The 20,178-nt window shown below is 36.5% G+C and overlaps 1 protein-coding gene across 1 annotated transcript in view; it reads right to left on the reverse strand.

Moving 5' to 3' along the window:
- Nucleotides 1-8,988: 8,988 nt before the first annotated feature.
- Nucleotides 8,989-20,178, reverse strand: part of LOC106871039 (cytochrome c) — a 15,016-nt gene continuing 3,826 nt past the window's right edge. Inside the window, exons 2-3 of the mRNA XM_014917301.2 lie at nt 10,095-10,276; nt 8,989-9,199 (exon numbers count right to left, since the gene is read on the reverse strand). Coding sequence (XP_014772787.1) covers nt 9,051-9,199; nt 10,095-10,275 — 330 coding nt within the window. The 5' untranslated portion in view covers nt 10,276 and the 3' untranslated portion in view covers nt 8,989-9,050. The remainder of the gene's footprint in view (nt 9,200-10,094; nt 10,277-20,178) is intronic.

The raw sequence follows: 20,178 nt of genomic DNA on the forward strand, positions 1-20,178 counted from the left end.
ATATATATATATATATATATATAAGGTGTAGAAGTGGCTGTGTGGTAGGAAGCTTACTTCCCAACCATGTGGTTCTGGGTTCAGTCCCACTGCATGGCACCTTTGGCAAGTGTCTTCTACTCTAGCCTCAGGCTGACCAAAGTCTTGTGTGTGTTGTTCTGAGTCATGACACAAGTTTGATCTATCAACTCGCTCACAGGGCATGGTGTGGATACCCAGCAGCTGCTACAAACTTATTGAGATGTGATCAGGAAATTCAGTCACAAAGGCCAACCTCACAACACTCTTTATTGCCTTGCAGGAAATCCCTGCTAAAGCCACCAATCTCCTAATCTCACTCACATAGTCATCGACCTGTTTTCTGGTCTACCTCATGCTTCTGAGCTTACTATACACCTTAAAGGCTCCCTCCATGCAAGCAACTTTCAGCTGTTCCTCGATCTTTTTAATCTTTTGCTGATCATCTTCTGACATCTCTAGATACAAGCTCAGCACACTACCTTCTAAATACAACGGTAGGAGGCTGGCTATGTCTTGTATCCTCTGCTATTTTGCTACTAGCTTCACCTCCTTTATCCAGGACACCACATCGCCTTGGCCGGAGAATGGTCTCAACATGATGTTGCCAAGTCTAATTTTCAATGCCATATTTTACCATGGACATTAGATTGGGTTTTTTTTTGGATGCTATGCAATGAGCCAAAATAGCTTGTGGTATGAAGGGGAAATTAGGAAAAAGGAGAATTGAGGCTTTCTTACCAGTCGATTTGGAGTGAACATTCTCTCACCACCCAAGTAGTCATTTCCTTCTGTTGATTGTACACACACATCTTGACTTCATGCTGTCTGGCTGCACTCTGCCCTCTTCCTGTCTCTGCTGCACATGCTCTCTTCAGCACTTCTGTCCTCAGGGACTCATGACAAGGCCTACCCACTCTCCCACTTCTGCCTTCACCACAGCTTCAACTTAATACCACAAGGGTGAAGAAAAATTAAAGCATACAAACCAATCAGGCATAGGGTCAAGGTTTAGGATTCGCTGGCTATGGCTAAAGGCCAAAGGGAGGTGGGGGCAGAAGTACATAGAATTTAGGGGTATTCTGTGGATATTGGTTGAAAGTTGGGTAAGGGTACGAAGGCAACTGAATAATAAGATCATACTTTTATGGAATTGTAGTGTTAGTAATAGTGGAGTACTCACTCGTAAGAGGTTTGGATAGTATGTTCTATCTATTATTTAACAAGCGCAGAACAAATAACTGTATCTTGGTGCAAGGATTACTTACCTAGTAAAATTGGAAAAGAACTGGCTAGGGTGTGCAGGTTGCTGTTTCTAGGTGAGATATCTTTGCTACCACTATTACATAATACTGAGTACCCTACAAATAGAATGGTTAGTTCCTACAATATAGAAACAAATAGGTAGATTGATCAACTATTGGGTCAACAATAGAGGGAGTAAATTAGATTGGCCTTAGGTTAGGAGCTATTATAGAGGTTGTTTAATGTCCTTAAAATATTTAAACATGTAGGTAGGCTTATGTATACATGAAAGACGAAGGTCTAGTCTATTATTTAGTAGAATTTCACCATTTGATCTCTGCAAAAATTTCAAACAGCTCCATGCAGCAAAGCCTGCATCCTTATTTGCTGTTTAAGTATGGTTTAGCAACTCCAATGATGTTCCAACTCAAATCGAATTTAACATTGTTGTACTTGAGCTTCCAAATCTTCATGGCTAGAGAGACCCTGCCAGCCTTATGTCTTGATTTAAAGAAGAATAGTGGTTATGTAAGCACGCCTTGAGATTTATGGAGCAGCCGACATAAGTGTAAGTATTGGTCTCTGTTACAACATCACATTTGTAAACCACATTTACTGCTAGACATCGACTAGAAAGTGGATATGATATTTTGTCTAAACAATTGCACCCAATGTTATTATGACATAATAGTTCGAGCTTGTGAGAGTTACTGGTGTTTGCATAGTTGTTGCTGAGGTTTATATTATGATCAGTTGACAGAGATGAGCTTTCAAGGCTAATCTTCTTTGTTTGTACATTTCAGCAGGGATAGATTCAGAATCAGGAACCTTGTTGTCACACTTCTGCCAGATGACAGTGTCCAGTTTCTTTGATTCAGAGGTGCTGACACTCACAACTACTTGAGGAATGTGGGAAGATCAACACAGCATTTATCAGAGGCTGCTGATAGTCTGTTCAAGGAGTTGTTGAAATGTTCAGTCCAGCAGCTTAAGATTGTTTTGTCTTCAGTCAAAATACTGCAACATTCAGCTTTCCTGGGCATTAGTACTGCCTTCACAGGTCTGTGATTCAGACAGCAGAATAGAAGTTACACATATGATGTTAATCAGCATATCGTTGGTTAAATTCTACAGATTTATATTTGAACATCAGCCCTAAGATGTTGATAGTTGTATCCCTTGGTTACTGCTTAAATATTGTATCTCTAGTAAGTCTTTCAGAGATTTTCAGTGAGATGAATTGGCAGATTTCAATGTTAATTCCATTGAATCAGCTGATCTCTGTGGAAGACCAAAATAAAAAGCTGTAGGTGCAGTTATCTCCCTTGAGGGTGACTGCCAAAATAGCTGTTCACTAGAGGGAACATGCAACACTATGGTTCGGACACTTACCCCTTCCTCCTTTGCGTTGAGATGCTGGAGCATAAAGACATGACCAAGCTACCTTTCATACACATGCGGCAGCTAGCAGACACCAAACAGACATGAGATAATGCACTGAAGAGTTAACAAATGAAGGCCATGTTCATCAAACTCTTTCCATTATTATTCAACTTGTGTATATTTGAGACCTTGAATAAAGGTGTTTAAAGTTACAGCTTTGTTTTTTGAATTCATTGTACCATGTTCCTTCATCAAATGACATATTACAGCCTTCTGAACAGAGTCATCATTAGATGGTTTCACAACGTGAGACTATGACCATCTAAAATGGTGACCCCGATGCAGCACACACACCACAACATTCTAGACTACAATTCCTTTCAAAATGGTGACCTTCCTCGGATGAATTTTTTATCTGTGAATACATGCTTTCCTTTTTATCCTTTCCAACTTTGTCTACATGGCTAAACCGCCATTCATTGTGTAAGAACATACCACTGATGTCTCTCTCATCACCATATTGTCTTCTCTACCAAAATTTTGGTGCCATTTTCAGGTGGGAACTGCACATCATTTTGTAACTGAAATTACGACCTTGTCCTTCTAAGACACAGCTTTCCAGGAGAATTTTCTTCTTTTTACATGCAAGAAGTATATTTAACAGTCAATGTTATCTAGAATTTGCACAGATAACAATTCTTCCTACAAACCAGGTACGAGTTTCTCTCTCTCAACCCCACCCGGATTATCCATGTGTTGGCCATTGTTTTGTTCTCCTTCTGTTAGCAAGGACTTCTCCCATTTCACCCTCTGCTGAAAAAATTCCTAGTTCAATGCTCATTGTATCTTCTTTCAACTAGGGTGTTTGACTGCCATTTCTAACGGTGTTTCCTTCAACCAGCTTGTTCTTCATGGCATTCCATTTCTTATTATCGTCTAAAGATGGGTCCAATTTAATACCTCTGTAATTATTTCTATCTAAGGCATCACATTTACCATTGTAGCAGCTGATTATGGTGAATCATCATCCATGCAGACACATTTCTCTCCTATGACATCACGATTTTATCTCACACATTGTCAGGCAATTTGATCTCACTCTCTCTCCATATATATATATATATCCTATTTTGTGTCTGGTTTATACATTTTAATTTAAGTTTTGAAATAGAAATCTATGGACTGAAATGAAATCTGATAGAATGAATTGGCTAGTAGTTATTCAAGGTGCATAACTCTGTTCCACCTGAGAAATAAATTTCATAAAACATGCAAGCCTCTATATAATTGTTGTTTGTTTGAAGAAACAGCCAAATCTCCCTCAAATGATATCCAACAGTCTTAAAAGGGATATACTGGGTAACGTGGCCTGGGCTCCCTGCACTCAAGACGTTGGGATTAAAAGCATTTCGACTATTAATCAACAATTCTGTTGATTCAAGACTGATCAACAACTAAACAGCGATACAGGTTTCAGTCGTACTTGAAACACCGTTAGAAATGGCAGTCAAACACCCTAGTTGAAAGAAGATACAATGAGCATTGAACTAGGAATTTTTTCAGCAGAGGGTGAAATGGGAGAAGTCCTTGCTAACAGAAGGAGAACAAAACAATGGCCAACACATAGTTCAGTATCATATCTTCAAATATCATGAGTACATTCGTGTATTCTAAGACTTAAGTTTTCAATTTTGGTTAGGATAGCAAGAGAGTGGCTGCTGAGCTTTGAACAAAAGTATTCCAGACCATTTGGTTTTTCTATCTTTTTCTTTCAGACATTCTATGACGATCCAGAGGTCCTTCCTTTGAAATCGTGATGTGATTTGAAAGAAATTTAACTGTTATTTCTATAGCTGAGCTACTACACAGAACTTCCTTCATTGCCTGCATGGTGGGAGAGAGATAGAGATGCTAAAAGTGTTTATTTCCTATTAATAATTCTTTATTTTTGTTGTATTGCCAATTATGATGAAACTTTTTACACTATAACCATGTAATAATAAAACACATAATGAAGCAAGGTAACAACATAACAATCCATAAACTCTCCACGAACCAACAAATTACCAAAACAACACCTTACGACTTCCTACAATAAACACCTAGTCTGTCTCTCAGACTGCTACTATTTATAGTGGTTTGTGTCAAGTCTCTTCTCACAGGGTAAAACATGACTCTTGCCACAATTTCCCGCTTCTATATTTTCTTTTTATATTCCATTCTAAAGTTTGATTCAAGGTGCCAGCTAAGTAGATAATCCCATTCTACCAGAGTAATTGCTGACATAATTTTCAGCATTGATTCCAGTAGTAGTGTATTACTTTTCTTTTTTTTGTTGTTGTTGTTGTCACAAACTTGTGGTTGTTTCACACTGCGGATGTATTAAGTCCAGAAACCTAGGTCTGTGAGTATCATGTAAGCATGTAAGGCTAGAGACAGGGATGATACAAATGCTATAGATACAAACTATGTTGATAGCCAGCTAGAAAAGATGTTTTCTTGGGTCTAAAACAACAGTAACATCGTCCTTTATACTACTGCCACATTCTGTTGGCATATAATACTATTCGGCACTGCTACTCTTGCTCAGAGATTTAAAACAAGTTGTTTTTCTCAAAATAAAATCAGCGACTGTGTGTCACCTAAAGTATAGTATTTGCAAGTGGAGAGAGCTTTCGTCACTAGCTTGTGGTTGTCTCATACTGAGGATGGAAAACATCCAGAAACCTAGGTCTGTATCATGCAAGGCTAAAAATGGGAGTGATGACCTCCCTTTTAAATGCTATACAGACACAAACTGTGGGTTAAAACAACAGTAACATCGTCCTCTATAGGACTGCTACGTTCTGTTGTCATATAAACATCACAAGGATTATTATGCTGATAATAAAATATGCAATGGTTCTATTTCACTTCTTTATTAATCATTTGGTTATGTAAACAATCAGTTATATTGCTGGAAGTCCTTTGAAGCCATTTACAAACTCTTCATTGCTATACCCTCCTCTCTGCTCCAGGCCTGTCATTGATGTTTCTAGTTTTTTTTTTGGTTCTATATTTATGTAGTTCCATAGAAATGAGTGAGAAGAAGCAGGAGAGAGAGAGAGAGGTGATATAGTTGATTGTATGTGTTAGACAGAATGTGCGTAAGCATACATGTTTGTGTATGGTGTGAGGGATAAAACATATCTTATGGTTCTGTCTTTTTGACTGGACTGTGTGCATTTCTTTTATTGATCTCAAAAATATTGTTTGGATCCTTTAAATACCAACACACTAGAGGTCTTTAATCATTATCATGTTTGCTCTCCCGCTAACATGGGTTGGACAGTTCAACAAAATCCAATGGACTCAAGGACCATGTGCTGCTCCAGTGCCTCATCTTTTAGTATGATTACTATCACAGGATGCTCTCCCTAATATCAACCACTTTACAGAGTGTATTGGGTGTTTTTAAGTGGGGTGGGGTGCCATCACTAGTGAGGTTTTTTGACTGCCTAAACTATTAACCAGGAAATACCTCTAATGCTGCAGAACATGGCTGGTTATTTTATTTGATCAATCCTGGATGAATGAAAAGCACAGTTGATCTCACACATTTTTACAACAGCAACAATGAAATGTAAGCTTATGAAAAAAGCCCATTCTTTACTGAACAGTTCATTTAACAATCTGAAGAAAATATTAAAAGAACTTTCAGTTATGGTAACCCATAATCTATATGTAGAATGCTTAATTTTAAATTGCAGTTGGATAAAGGTAAGTTATATTAAAATACTTGAACTGGAACCTTTAAACTTAATGGTAACAATCTGATTTCAAGAGTGAATGTCAATGATATTGACAAGAACTTGAAATGGTTCTTGACTTTTTGTTATCATCATCTCTGCAATACAACCAATTCAACACTTAATCATACTATATCAAACTTTTTAACCTGAAATCTCCTGACACCAGTTTCCATCACAGTGGCTATGGTTTAATGTTTTCTGATTACACCAGTTTCATGTGGAACTTAATATATTTTAAAGTATTTTTACCTTTCTGTCGTAATACTTTTAAATATCCTTATAAAACAACCTGTAAATTCAGCAAGGAAAAGAAATACTTTTAAGCGTAGTAAAGCAATTACACGGCTAATATAAACTCAGAACTATTGAACAAATTAGTTAGCCTTACAGCAATCTGTAAATATATCAGAGTAGGTAGGAAATCTTTTTATATCATCATCATTTGACATCTGTTTTCCATGCTGGCATGGGTTGGATAGTTTGACAGAAGTTGGTAAGGCCAAGAGCAGCATCAGTCACCAATGTCTGTTTTGACAGGTTTTCTATGGTTGGATGCTCTTCCTAATGACACCCATTTTAGAGTGACCAGGTGCTTTTTACATGGCACCAGCACTGACCAGGCCACCAAGTAACTTGCAGGACAAAAACCACCTCAGCTGAGAGGTGGAGATGTGACAGTGCACCAGCTGATGGGAGATTAAAAGATATAGAGGGACAGGAGTAGGTGTCATGTTGTTGAGTAGATACATGAATACTTCAGTTGAAAAAGAAAGGAAGAGATGGTGACAAAGATGTGTTGGAACATGCCCTCGAAGAACATTGGGGATAATGAGAATAAGCATGGTGATACAGAAGTTTAGACAAGTTGGGTAGGCAGGATAGAGGTGCCTGAGGCAAATGATGGCATGAAATATAGGAGAGGCTCAAGGACAGGGGTTGTGGTAGGTATGTGAGGACACTGAGGGTGATAGCAAATAAGGTGTTAATGATGGAGAACAGCATAAAGGCGAGAAGGCACAGAAAGGTGACTGATAGAGACAGTAGGCAGGGAAGATAATGGGAAATGAAAGTGGTTCAGGGAGGAGAAGGAGGAGGTAACTGAGGAAGCAGTGGAATGTAGTATACACCTATTCTGCTCTCAGGTGATAAAGAAGTGATAGGTGTTAGGGGAAATATTTAACAGGACAGAGAGAATGCAGGTGGGTATGGGGCAGATAAAATACAGGTGTGCATGGGACAGAGCCCCTCACAGACAAGCATAAGGTGGTTTGGGATATCAATTCTGCTGTGGTGAACAGGTCTTCTTGAGTACAGCAAGGCACCAGATATTTCCGCCCTTTTGTCATCTTGTTTGTAAGGCTCAGTGTCTTGAGACTGGCCTTCAGTACTTTGTCTTATGTTTTGGCTCTCCTTCTTCCATGCATTCCATCTACTTTAAGTGATTAGTACTTCTTTATTCATACATATCACATGAACAAACCAGTGCAGTCTTCTCTCTTGCAAATTGCATGTAATTCTTCTCGTGCCTAACTTATCTCTCAATACACTAATAGTCTGTTGTACATATACACTGACAATGAACATCCAGCAGTGCATATTAGCTTCAGTCCGCTCTAGTATTCACATGTCCTCTGCATTCAGGGCTCATGTCTCACTAACATGTAGCATTGCACTTCATACAATCTTTCTTTCACCTGGAGAGAGAGACCATTGGTTGCCAACAAAAGTAAAAAACACTAAATTTTCTCCATCTTATCCTTAATCTAGCAATTATAGTTTCAGTACATCCTCCCCCACTGCTAATTAGGCCCCCTAGGTAGCAGAAATTATCCACTATCTCTAAAGAGCCTTAGGGACATTTGAGTTAAATCCATTTCCTGAGCATTTGTAGTCTTTATGGTTCTTGTGTATCTTCTACATACAAACACCACTTTCTCAGATTGGCCAGTTAGAGTGCTAAAGGGTTAAGGCCCTTTGATTCCAAGTTTTGCTTCCACATCTGGAATATGAAATTATAATGGATAGCTGTAGAGGAAAAATACACACAAGGATAAAACAGTTATTTGTTATGCATTTAGAAATATTTTTCTGATACATTTGAGAGATAATTAACTGATAGAATTTTGAGTAAATAAAGAAGTTTTTATGCCCCTACAAAGACAATGACCATGGCTGGGATGCTTTCCATAACAGATCTGTTTGTTCAGGGATGATCTGGGATTAAACAACAATGGGTATCATTTATAATCAAATGATCACAAAGTAGGGTCTTGAGTGAGAGCTGGGTTAATTTATACTCAGGCTTAATTTAATCTTGTAAATCGAATTTTCAAAGTTGGCTTCTGTTGATTCTAGATAGAGGGATCAACTATAAATGACATATACTGTTATTCACAATACTGATATATGCAGTTACTCCGAGATCTTTTTTTTTTTTTCCAATGGTTTTAAAAAGAAAAGGTTGAATATAGTCTGTGATATTTTCCTGCAATGTTCTTAGAATGTAATTTTTACAATATTTTATGAGACATACAAACCAAACAAAATCAAATTATATTTTTGCCTATTTTATTATCTAATCCTATTATTTTGAGATCACTAAGTCAATTGTCATTATGATTTACAGCATTCCTCCAGATAGGCAATAACATCAGCTCGTTCTTTTTCTCTCTTAATACCTGCAAATATCATCTTTGTGCCAGGAATGTATTCCTTGGGATTCTTCAGATAAATAAAAAGAGTCTCCCTTGTCCAAGTAATACCTAGAAAATACAGATAAAAAGAAAGTCAATAATTTTGTTACACACCATTTACTAAGATTCTTAAACAGAATATTTCTAATAGAAAGAAAAAGAATATTATGAAATGTTAAAAAGAGTGAATAAATTGGCAGAGATGACTAGCAACTTGCTGTGCAGAGCAGGTTTGCTTGGAAGTGCAGGCAAGGTAAAAATGGACATTAAAATTGCATATATCAATATTTGCTTATTTAGCATTCATTTTTTCCATGCCAGCACAAGTTTGAATGAGTACACATAATATTTACAGTTAGATTCTCTTTCTGTCATTAACCCTCACAGGTTTCCTTATACCATGTCTCTGAAAACAGAGAACTAGAGGATGATTTTTTTCTTATTTTTTTTGTTGATAGAAAATGTCAACAAACCTCAAAGTACTATTTAGTTCAAGACTTTTCATACAAAGTGAGTAATATGTCTACTGGTTTCAGTGAAAAAGCAATAGTTGGTCTGTCACTAATTCATTTCTAGCAATTATGTCCCCTTCCTTTCAGAGTTTATAACAATTACTAAATTTCCATTCAAATTTCATATTTTTTTTTTCCATATGGCAAGCTTAATGCCACTTATGTAATTTCCCATTGCCCATCCTATTTTCCAATTTTATTCGTCATGCTTCCTGACGTTGTATGACATTTTGCGTACTAAGGAAGTACTAATAAGTTCTCATTTCATTTGTTGAGATATGGTACACCATTTCATAGGACTGAATCAGATAGGTGAAATTTTAACGCATGACTTACAAATAGAGGCCAATTTTGCTAAAACATACAATAAACAACACACACATATATATTATATATTCACAGAACTGTCAGAACACTTAGTAAAGAGCCAAGAATTCTCCAGTAACACTTACCTTTGTTTTTATTGGCATCGGTGTAAGCAAAGCCAGGTGCCTGGCCAGTTTTACGTCCTATCAGACAAGACAAATTTGGTCCAGTTTTGTGCTTTCCACCACAATCTACTGTATGGCACTGAGCACAGCGCTTGACAAAAATGCTTTTACCCTTAACTGCATCTCCAGCAGGAATTGGCATCCTAGAAATAAAAATATGCCAAGTCAATATAAATTGTTATAAACTTTAAAATAATTAATGAATTTATCAAATTTAAATATAATAAACTGAATGAAATTTGCATATCTTCAAACCAAATAATGTTCGTGATTTTGTGCATCTAACTGGAATTTCATAACATAAAATAAAATTCATTTAATGCTGAGTACATTAAATGTGAGAATCATAGTTTTATTGAATTTTACCTTATATTATTTTTTTTTTTGGAAGTGTGTGTATATGTATATATATAAAATTAATATGAACAGCAGTTTGCAATGTCTCACCAAAAGGAGAATTACATATGTCATTAAATGCAACTAGGGGGTCAGAAAACAACTGCTTTCATTCCTAAGATATGTTACTGATGTTATTTTTTTTTTTGATATTATTTTTCAAGTCCTTGCCTGGGATTGAACTTAGAATCCGAGGGTTAGTAGCCCGCACTCTTATCCACTATGCTATATGCATGTGGGCAATTATAGAGTGAATTTTAGGGCTTATAAACCTAGTATTTTATCTTTTCTTAACACTGGTTCCCATATTACTTTCATATCAGCACTAAGTCTGCTAAGGAGGTTATTGTGTCCTAGCATATGTGCAGCATCTTTTAATTTTTGTATTTTCCAGTGATGTTCTCTGTCCATTATTTTAACTTCATACTACAGTGGGAGGTGGTCTCCGTTTTCCCATACATGATCGGCTATACCTGATTTTTCAACATCCCCTCATGTCACAGTTTTACGATGTTCCTCTACCCTCACTTTAAGTGGGTGGAATGTTTCACCTTTGTATAACCTACAACAACTGCATGGGATAAAGTACATGCAGTTTTTGGTAATATTCTCTTCCATGTGTAGTTTTACTCAGAGAAGATATTTGAAAAGTGTTGTATTACTTCTGAATACTGTCCTGATGTCATATGGACCGCATATCTTTTGTATGAAGCCTTTGACATAGGGTAGACAGACTGTGCTCAGTTTATGGGCTTCATCCTCTCTCTCCTCTTCCTAACAGGAGTGGATAGTATATTTTCTGAATAGTTGTTGCACAGTAGATTATTTCTTAGCCTGATCATTTCTTTGTGGCGTGTATCAGGATCACTACTTATAGTCTTTGCTCAATGTTTTAGGCACTGACCAATCCCTCTCTTTACTCTTTTACTTGTTTCAGTCATTTGACTGCAGCCATGCTGGAGCACCGCATTTAGTCGAGCAAATCGACCCTAGAACTTATTCTTTGTAAGCCTAGTACTTATTCTATCGGTCTCTTTTGCCGAACCGCTAAGTTACAGGGACGTAAACCCACCAGCATCAGTTGTCAAGCCTGAAAGAAGCAAGCTCCCATTTAGAGGTGCATGAAACTTCTAAGTCACAGGGAGCTGAATCAAAATGTTTCAAATATTATATATCAGTTGTATCAATGACATAGCTACGCTGACTGTACAGCAACCCTCTAATCTAACACACAATGCTTAGTCCATACCAATTCAATAAGTTTCATTGCTATAAAGGTCCTTTCATGTGACTGAAGGAGAGAGAGCAGAGAAATGTTTCTTTCATCAAAATGACACCACTACTTTATCTTCCTCTCAAACAAGAGCCTTTCATGTTAGATTTTTCAATCTTCGTAGCAACTGAACTTAGTAAATCCTTCTAAGGATTCTTCTCATGACTAAATGGTCTCAACACAAACCATCATCAGCTTATTCAAATTCTAGAGTTTACCTCAAATATGCTACTCCCACAAATGACAAGTTAGCCAACAATAAGAGCATTAAGCTGTAAAATATTTGCTTCAACAATATGAAACCATTTCACTCATCTTTATATAGAAAACTGCAAAGATGGAGAGAGAGAGAGAGAGAGAGAGATGTATACATGTGGTTCATGAAATAATTTGGCAGTTTTAAAAGTAAGGGCAGTAACTTTCATCTTAATTGAACTTGATTATACAATGTAAATTATAAGATTATTACCATCGTCATTATTTACTAAATGTCATTAGATCATACGATAAAACCATTAGAGAAAGCACTAAAACTCTTTAACACAGTAAAAATCAACAAATGACAAAGTACTGAATCAATACATGATTAAATGAGATTCGATAATTAAAATGTTGAGGGCATCCTAGATAATATAACATACAGCCAATGTTGAATAAGGACAAAACAGATATTAGTAGAATATTACAAAACTAATGGTTTATCAATTTTCCTTAACATCTTTATCATGCCAATACTTGTGAAAAAAGATACAGGGCAATAGTGAACTAAACTAAATAGAATAAAGTGGGTGCTGAAATACTTGATGGTGTAAGCCAGTGGTTCTCAACCAGGATCCATATAAGATTTTTGGGGGTCCATGCAACAAAATAGTAAATTGGGGATCCACAATAGTTTTTCAAGGGCCCTTGAAAACATTTTGCATTTGATGTGTCCACCAGAAATAAAATAGCAATCAAAGGGGTCCACAGATTTAAAAAATGGTTGAGAACCCCTGGCATAAACCATGAAATTTTAATTTTATCCAACTAGATTTATTAAAGCAAATATTGGAAATATTTATTGCTAATAAATATTTATACTTTATCAAAAATCTTTAACTACTTTTCATCTGACCACTAGTATCTACTTTAACCCTATTTTATCTCCTATGTTTGTTAACAATTCTACGGCATTCTTACCTGATCTTTTAACTGCTATTAATAATGTCATCCAAATTTTAATCTATAACTGTTTTTTAACTTTTCTAATCAGATATTTGTAAACAAGTGATTAATAATTAGGTGTATCATTTCATTCCATACAAAGCAAATTTCTCCAGTTGATCAGTACAGAAGGAATTGAAAATGTTTAAGAAAACAAATGCTTATGTTGTTAATGAACGAAATCTTTCTCTGAGAAATTAACATGTGTAATGAAGATCTGTTTTGTACTTCAAATACAACCTGAATAACATAAGATAACTTACGTAAGAATACACATACTTTTGGTATATGGTGTGAAATGTGTATTACTATCCAATAAGACAAGTGGAAGAAAACTATAGACAGAGTGATCACAATGAGACAACAAGACTATGGAAGAAATGATCAAGCTACATAACAATCTAGTAAGTAACAACTACCCAAAAAACATACTATCCACTCCAGTTATGAAGAAAGGAGAGTATGAAACCAATAAACTGTCCACAGTCTGTCTACCCTAAGTGAAAGGCCTCTCCAAAAAGATACAAAAGATATGCGGCCCCTATGACATCAGGACAGTATTCAAGAGTGATACAACACTTCACAAATATCTCCTCCAAGTAAAACCACCAATAGAAGAGAGTATGACCAAAGACTGCGTGTACTCCATCCTATGCAGCTGTGGTAGGTTATACAAAGGCGAAACAATGCCACCCACTCAAAATAAGGGTAGACGAACATCGCAAAGCTGTGACACCAGGAGACATTGATAAATCGGGTATAGCTGATCATGTATGGAAAAATGGAGACCACCTCCTCCTGTGGGATGAAGTTAAAATAATAGAGAACACCGCTGGAAAATACGAAAACTAAAAGCAGCAGCACATGTTAGGACACAACAACCCTCCTAAGTAGACTGAGTGCAGATATGAGTAGCATATGGGAATCGGTATTAAGGAAGGATAGGAAAATATTAGATTTATAAGCCCTGAAATTCACTCCATAATTGCCCACGGGCATATGGCATAGTGGTTAAGAGCACAACCCCAAGATTCCAAGTTCAAAATTTCCCCAAGACACCTAATGAAGGCTGGAGGGTATATCAGCTGAAACGTGATAGCAACAAACAAGATGAGGACAAATATCTGTCAAATGCAAATAATGTACATAATTCTTCATCTCTTAAATATAGAACTGTAAGACTATGGAAAGTTTGACCTCAGACAAAGTAATAAGAGACTGAAATACCACTTTGCAAATCTAGCCAATAAGCTATTTCTGCTTCACATTTTAAAGAAAAGGGTTTGGTTGATTTAACCAAGATCAATACTCAAATGTAATGTGAAAGTTGAAGTTGATCCAGGTATGATTTGAACATAAAGACATGTAACTACATACTGCAAAGCATTTTAATCATACATCACACTACTAATTCTGTTGCCCACCATCCAAATTAATGCTCTTGTAAAAATAGTGTTAAATTGAAGATCACTATTTATTTACAAAACATTGCAAGTGTCTACATAAGAATTTATTGTTAATTTTTTTTAATTACTGTACAGATATGATGAGTATTACAAAGTAATACTGTTTTTGATGGGACCCTGGGTAAGTGTCTTCTACCTATAGCATCAGGATGACCAAAAAGTCTGTGGATCTAGTAGATGGAAACTGAAAGAAGTACAACCTATATGTGTATGTTTGGGTCTCCTTGTCTTGATATTGTATAATGTTCTAAATCAATGACATTCATTTCCAGCATTTTGTGAAAACATGCCTGGCTAAAGGGAAATATTACCTTGTATGGAAACAAGTAAGGGTTTGCAAGAGGAAGTGTATCTAGCCACAGAAAATCCGTCTCATGGAAACATGGCAAAGTGTACACTAAAACAGTGATGATGATTATTTCATTGATTATGAAACTAAAAATCAAGAGTCAACACTAAATAGCGAGAGGCGGATTAAAGTCTAATTACTGTATGATTATTAACGTTACAGTTAATTGTATTATGTGGTATTCTCAGTTCAATGGTTGGCTCTAAGGACTGGAAAAAATGGTTTAGCAACAACAAAATTAACACACAGAGAGGATAAATCGATAGTAAAAAAACAATTGAGCTATTGAACTTTAATATTTCAATAAAGCTACCTAATCCATTCTAATGTATGATTGTTTTACGTTAAGAGCAGCCAACAGTCAAAAAACTTACTGTTTGAATAATTAATTACAATTGCCATTCATATCATACAATAGATAAGGAAGAAAACATTAAATATAAACATTGAAGAATGTGAGGGAAGTAATTAGTTGAATGGATAAAAACAATTAGTTATGTGTTTAGTCTAGTAACGAAGGCATGTTGTTATATAATGAATATGGTACGTACCACCCCCAACCAAGTTCACCTATCTCCTCTCCCAAATCCAAGTGAAAATCAGTTGATAGAATCTCACTTATCTGGGAGTGGCTATGGCCATATTCAAATAAAATAAATGATGATGATGATGAGTTAAGATAACAAGTCAATTAACAACTATTTGTTGTCGTAGATAAAAAAAAAAAAAACTGTCTGTACAAATGATTATTGATAAAAGGTCACTAGGCATTGATCACAAGATATTTGTACTTTGTACTAAATTTACTTACATTGAACAATTAACTTCTCAAGGACTCGTTTGAAAGTTAATGCTTCTTAATCATAAAGCCTAAAAATTTTAGGGGAGAAGATCTAGGAAGTCGATGTATTTAACCCTTTAGCATATGGCAATATCCAGTCAAAATATTCTACTTGTTTTAAATTCAATCCAGCAAGATCTGGCTTCTCACACCTACCATACCATGTCATTCTAAAAATATGCAATCACATCTTTGAAATCTCAAAGTTACCAGATAATACATAATTGATTGAAAACAATGTAATAAGCATTACATTTGACAGAGTAATCTGAATGCTAAAGAGCTAAGCCTAACTCACAGGAAGTCACATGGAATAGTTTTAACTAAGAATGAAAGAGGACTCAATTCACAAGACAATCCTCATTTTTTTTATATTGATATTCAGATTGGAGTAGGGTGGCGAGCTGGCAGAATCGTTAACACACCGGGTGAAATGCTTAGTGGTATTTCGTCTACTGTTATGTTCTGAATTCAAATTCCACTGAGGTCGACTTAGACTTTCATCCTTTCGAGGTCGATTAAATAAGTACCAGTTATGCACTGAGGTTGATGTAATCGACTTGATCCCTTTATCTGTCTTTGTTTGTCCCCTCTATGTCTAGCCCCCTGTAGGCAATAAAGAAATAAATATTCCAACTGGAGGAGTCTAACATTAACTGTACTCACTATTTCATATGACATAATAAATCCTGTCCTCGTTTTTGACACTAATATCTCTTTCTCTATCTCAAACCCACTTCTGCTTTCAATATTTTGTATTTCAACTACTGTTCTTACTTTTACTTGGGTGTTAGCAACAGATTTTCAGTCATTTTAAATCAAAAACTTACTAGTAGGGGAAGCAGCTGTCGATCGGACGGTCGTTTCGTCCGACTCACACCCCGACCGCGGCGGACGGAAAGGCCGACAGTTGCCACCACGTACGCGCCAGGTTGAACAGAGCAGCCGAATTCAGACCGATGCTTAGGTGGCGGAAAGACTGTCGTGCGGCGGAGTTCCGCCGGCGAACCGCAGGCGTGATCGAAAGCGCCGTCGTCTCGGCGGCGATACCAACCGCGGGTGTGCGTGTCCGTTACACTCTCTGAGTGGTTGGTGTTAGGAAGGGCATCCAGCTATAGAAACTCTGCCAAATCAAATTGGAGCCTGGTGTTGCCATCCGGTTTCACCAGTCCTCAATCAAATCGTCCAACCCATGCTAGCATGGACAGCGGACGTTAAACGATGATGATGATGACTTCCTTATTTGTTCAAGTTCATCAACTAAAACCAACACTCTCCAGATGCCTCAAATTAACGACAGTCTTCTATACTGTAGCATCCACAATAACATAAATGTACAAAATTTCTCTTCATTACCAAAATGCTATTGTGAACCATCTGCACTTATATCTTCATCCACTAACACCATTCACAAATGCACAACAACTTTCCCAACACCCTTTACTTTCTCACCTCCAAGCCTAGTCTTTACACAGCCATTAAATTCTCTGGCCACTGCTTAATCTGCAGCACATCTTTCTACTGCACACCTCTTGTGAAATGAACCCTGTGGTACCTCAAGCTATCCAGTTGAACCTTTGCCAGTTCTATGCATGTATATTTAATCTCTGACCTATGAAAGATTGTTAAAACAGGTAGCCAATACCAATGTCCAAGGTATTAATTGCCATATCCCGCTCACAACCCTCCGAGTGAGTAAACAACCACTGCTTAAAATATTTAGAAAATGTAACACATTCTTCTAAACTGAAAAGTGTACCCACTGCCACTACCAAGCTCTCTCACCCACTTCTAAAGAGAATCTCTAACGCTGAGGAATCTCTCCACCAACATCACTAAATAACAATCCTGCAGATAAAGCTACCACATTTGCTTCCAACTCCACACACAAACCTCACCGGTTCTAACAATGTTCATTACATTATCATTATCCTTGGTGTGCGCCAGAGCTTCATTACCATCCTAATCAAATACCAATATTTTTTCTCTCTCTCATTACAGAGGTCCCTGTAAACAGAGGTACAGTGGTTTGTCTCATAACAAAAGACTGACAACCAGCTAACTTCAGCTCCATAACTTTCACATCCAGCCTACATTCCAACTCTGTATACTTCTCTACATTAATGTCCAAGTTACTGTTACTACAAACTACACACACCAACAAAAATGATACAGCCATCATGCCTTCTTACCATCTTGCACACAGGGATCATGTGCATGCAATCTAGATACCTCCGACTAGACATCAAAGGCCACCACAAACTGAAACTTCAAAAACATCTTCAATGCAAAAGCAATAACTGGTTTCCTTTAACAAGATGAAAAACAATTCCAACTCTTAGAAAAACAGTCTTGCACTATACACTTCTTAAACATGAACAATACAAAATAAAAATCTTCAAAAGTCTAGGCCCCACAAACTAATCTGTAATGTATACCAATTAGCCTAATAATGTTTAGATTCTTGACTAGAATATTTGTAGTAGTAAGTGGATCTTGAATTTTGAAGAGTAAATAAGATGATACAGGTTTGCTTATATATATATATATATTCTATTTTACTCATTTCAGTCATTAAACTGTGACTATGCTGGGGCACTACCTTGAAGAATTTTAGTTGAACGAAGTGACCCCAGTATTTTTTTTTTAAGCCTGGCATTTATTTTATCGGTCTCTTTTGAAGAACTGTTCAGTTACAGGGGACATAAACACACCAATATCAGTTGTTAAGTGGAGGACAAACATATATATAAACACAGAATGGGCTTTTTTCAGTTTCCATCTACGAAATCCACTCACGAGGTTATAGAAGACATTTGCTTAAGTGGGACTGAACCTGAAACCATGTGGTAGGAAAGCAAACTTCTAACTACACAGTCACGCCAAATATTTTGGTGGAGATCTGGAATAGGTCGCCACATAAGTAGGAGTTACTCCGATTTGAAGAGAACTTTTCAAATTTGTTTTTATCACCAAGCACTTCAAAAATGATAGGGGAAAGCTTTTTACGAAAAAAATTTTTTTGAAATGTTTTTTTTTTTTTTACTTCACCCACTTCCTTAAATCAGACTTTTTCCAATTTTTTTTTTTGCCCTATGTACTTGAAAACCTTTTTGTTAAAAAACAAAAAAGGGTGTTGAAATCTGTGAAAATCCATCAGGACAGTAATCATCACCATTACAATAATTAAATGATTTTCACTTTCTTTCAGACTTTTAATTTCCCTCCAAGTTTTAGCAAATGAATTATATATATCAGTAATAATAACAATATTAAGGCGTTTATACCAGTGGGATTGTGAGTTAGGTAGGTGCGAACACTCGTAATTTTACAAAGAAAAATAAGTTAAATTATAAGGCACAAAAAGAAAATGACTATCCCCAGACACACACACACAAAAAAGTTATTTTTCTCATTGTGTGCACGTGGCGGTGGGGAAACATCCAAAATGTTGGTGAAAAAATTTTTTTTAATTCCTGTCAAAACGGAGAAAATCCAACTTGTGTGGGTGTGCTATTCCAGACCTCCATCATAATATATTATGTAATATATCATATATATTATATAAGATATATCGAACAGTATACTACAGTTTTTTTTTTTTCAGAACAAAGTACTTCCACATTGAGCTGGTAAGTCTTCTAAACTGAAGTTCTACTACTTGGCTGCTTAGTAACTATTCACTCGTTGACAGTTTCTTCTGTCACTTGAACCACTTACATAATGGCCTACATATAACACCCAACCAACAGTGTCTCTTCTAATCATCCCAGCTGTCTTACTCCACTTCCAAACATTGCCAAGAGTTCGAACTAAATATAACTGCATTGATATTTTAATGTCAGGAGAGGCGGACTTCTGATGTAAGCACGTAGTAACAAAACTGACCACTGTTTTTTTTCTTTCTATTTTTTGTCTAGAAATATGAGTGACCCCTAGCGAGATTACAATCAAATTGAAATTTGATTGAATGAAATTTTGATCGTGTGGATCTAGTGGAGATATGCGCTGGTCGCATGTCGATGAGGGCTCGGTACATTCATATCGTCACACGTCACACACACGAGAGCACATTTTTTTCTTCATATTCGTTCAGAGCAAGTCATTTTACATCTATTACACTATTTTTCTTTTGTTTCTTGGCTCCGGTGAGGCGTCTCGGAACATTCACATTCTGAATGTTCCGAGTCCTCTCCCCACTCCCCACGTTCGCGAGCGCGCGTTTTTTTTTCTTCATATTCTTTCGCAGCAAGTTGTTTTACACCTATTAGAATATTTTATTTTTTTATTTCCCACCGGGTCAAACCCTTTAGTTTGACCCAAACACGTGATTCTAGTGGAGATGCTCTCTGGTCGCCATGCGCACGCGCGATTGTTTAAACGTTTTCAATTTTCAGTTCGAAGTATTTAAAAAATTATTTGGAAATTATAAAGAGAAACGAATAGTATTTTAAAACCAAGGATTTTAAAAAATAGAAAAACAGTGGAAAGGGGAAATTTTAAACTTCATTGCATAA

The sequence above is a fragment of the Octopus bimaculoides genome, chromosome 9 (assembly GCF_001194135.2).
Source record: "Octopus bimaculoides isolate UCB-OBI-ISO-001 chromosome 9, ASM119413v2, whole genome shotgun sequence".
NCBI lineage: Eukaryota > Metazoa > Mollusca > Cephalopoda > Octopoda > Octopodidae > Octopus > Octopus bimaculoides.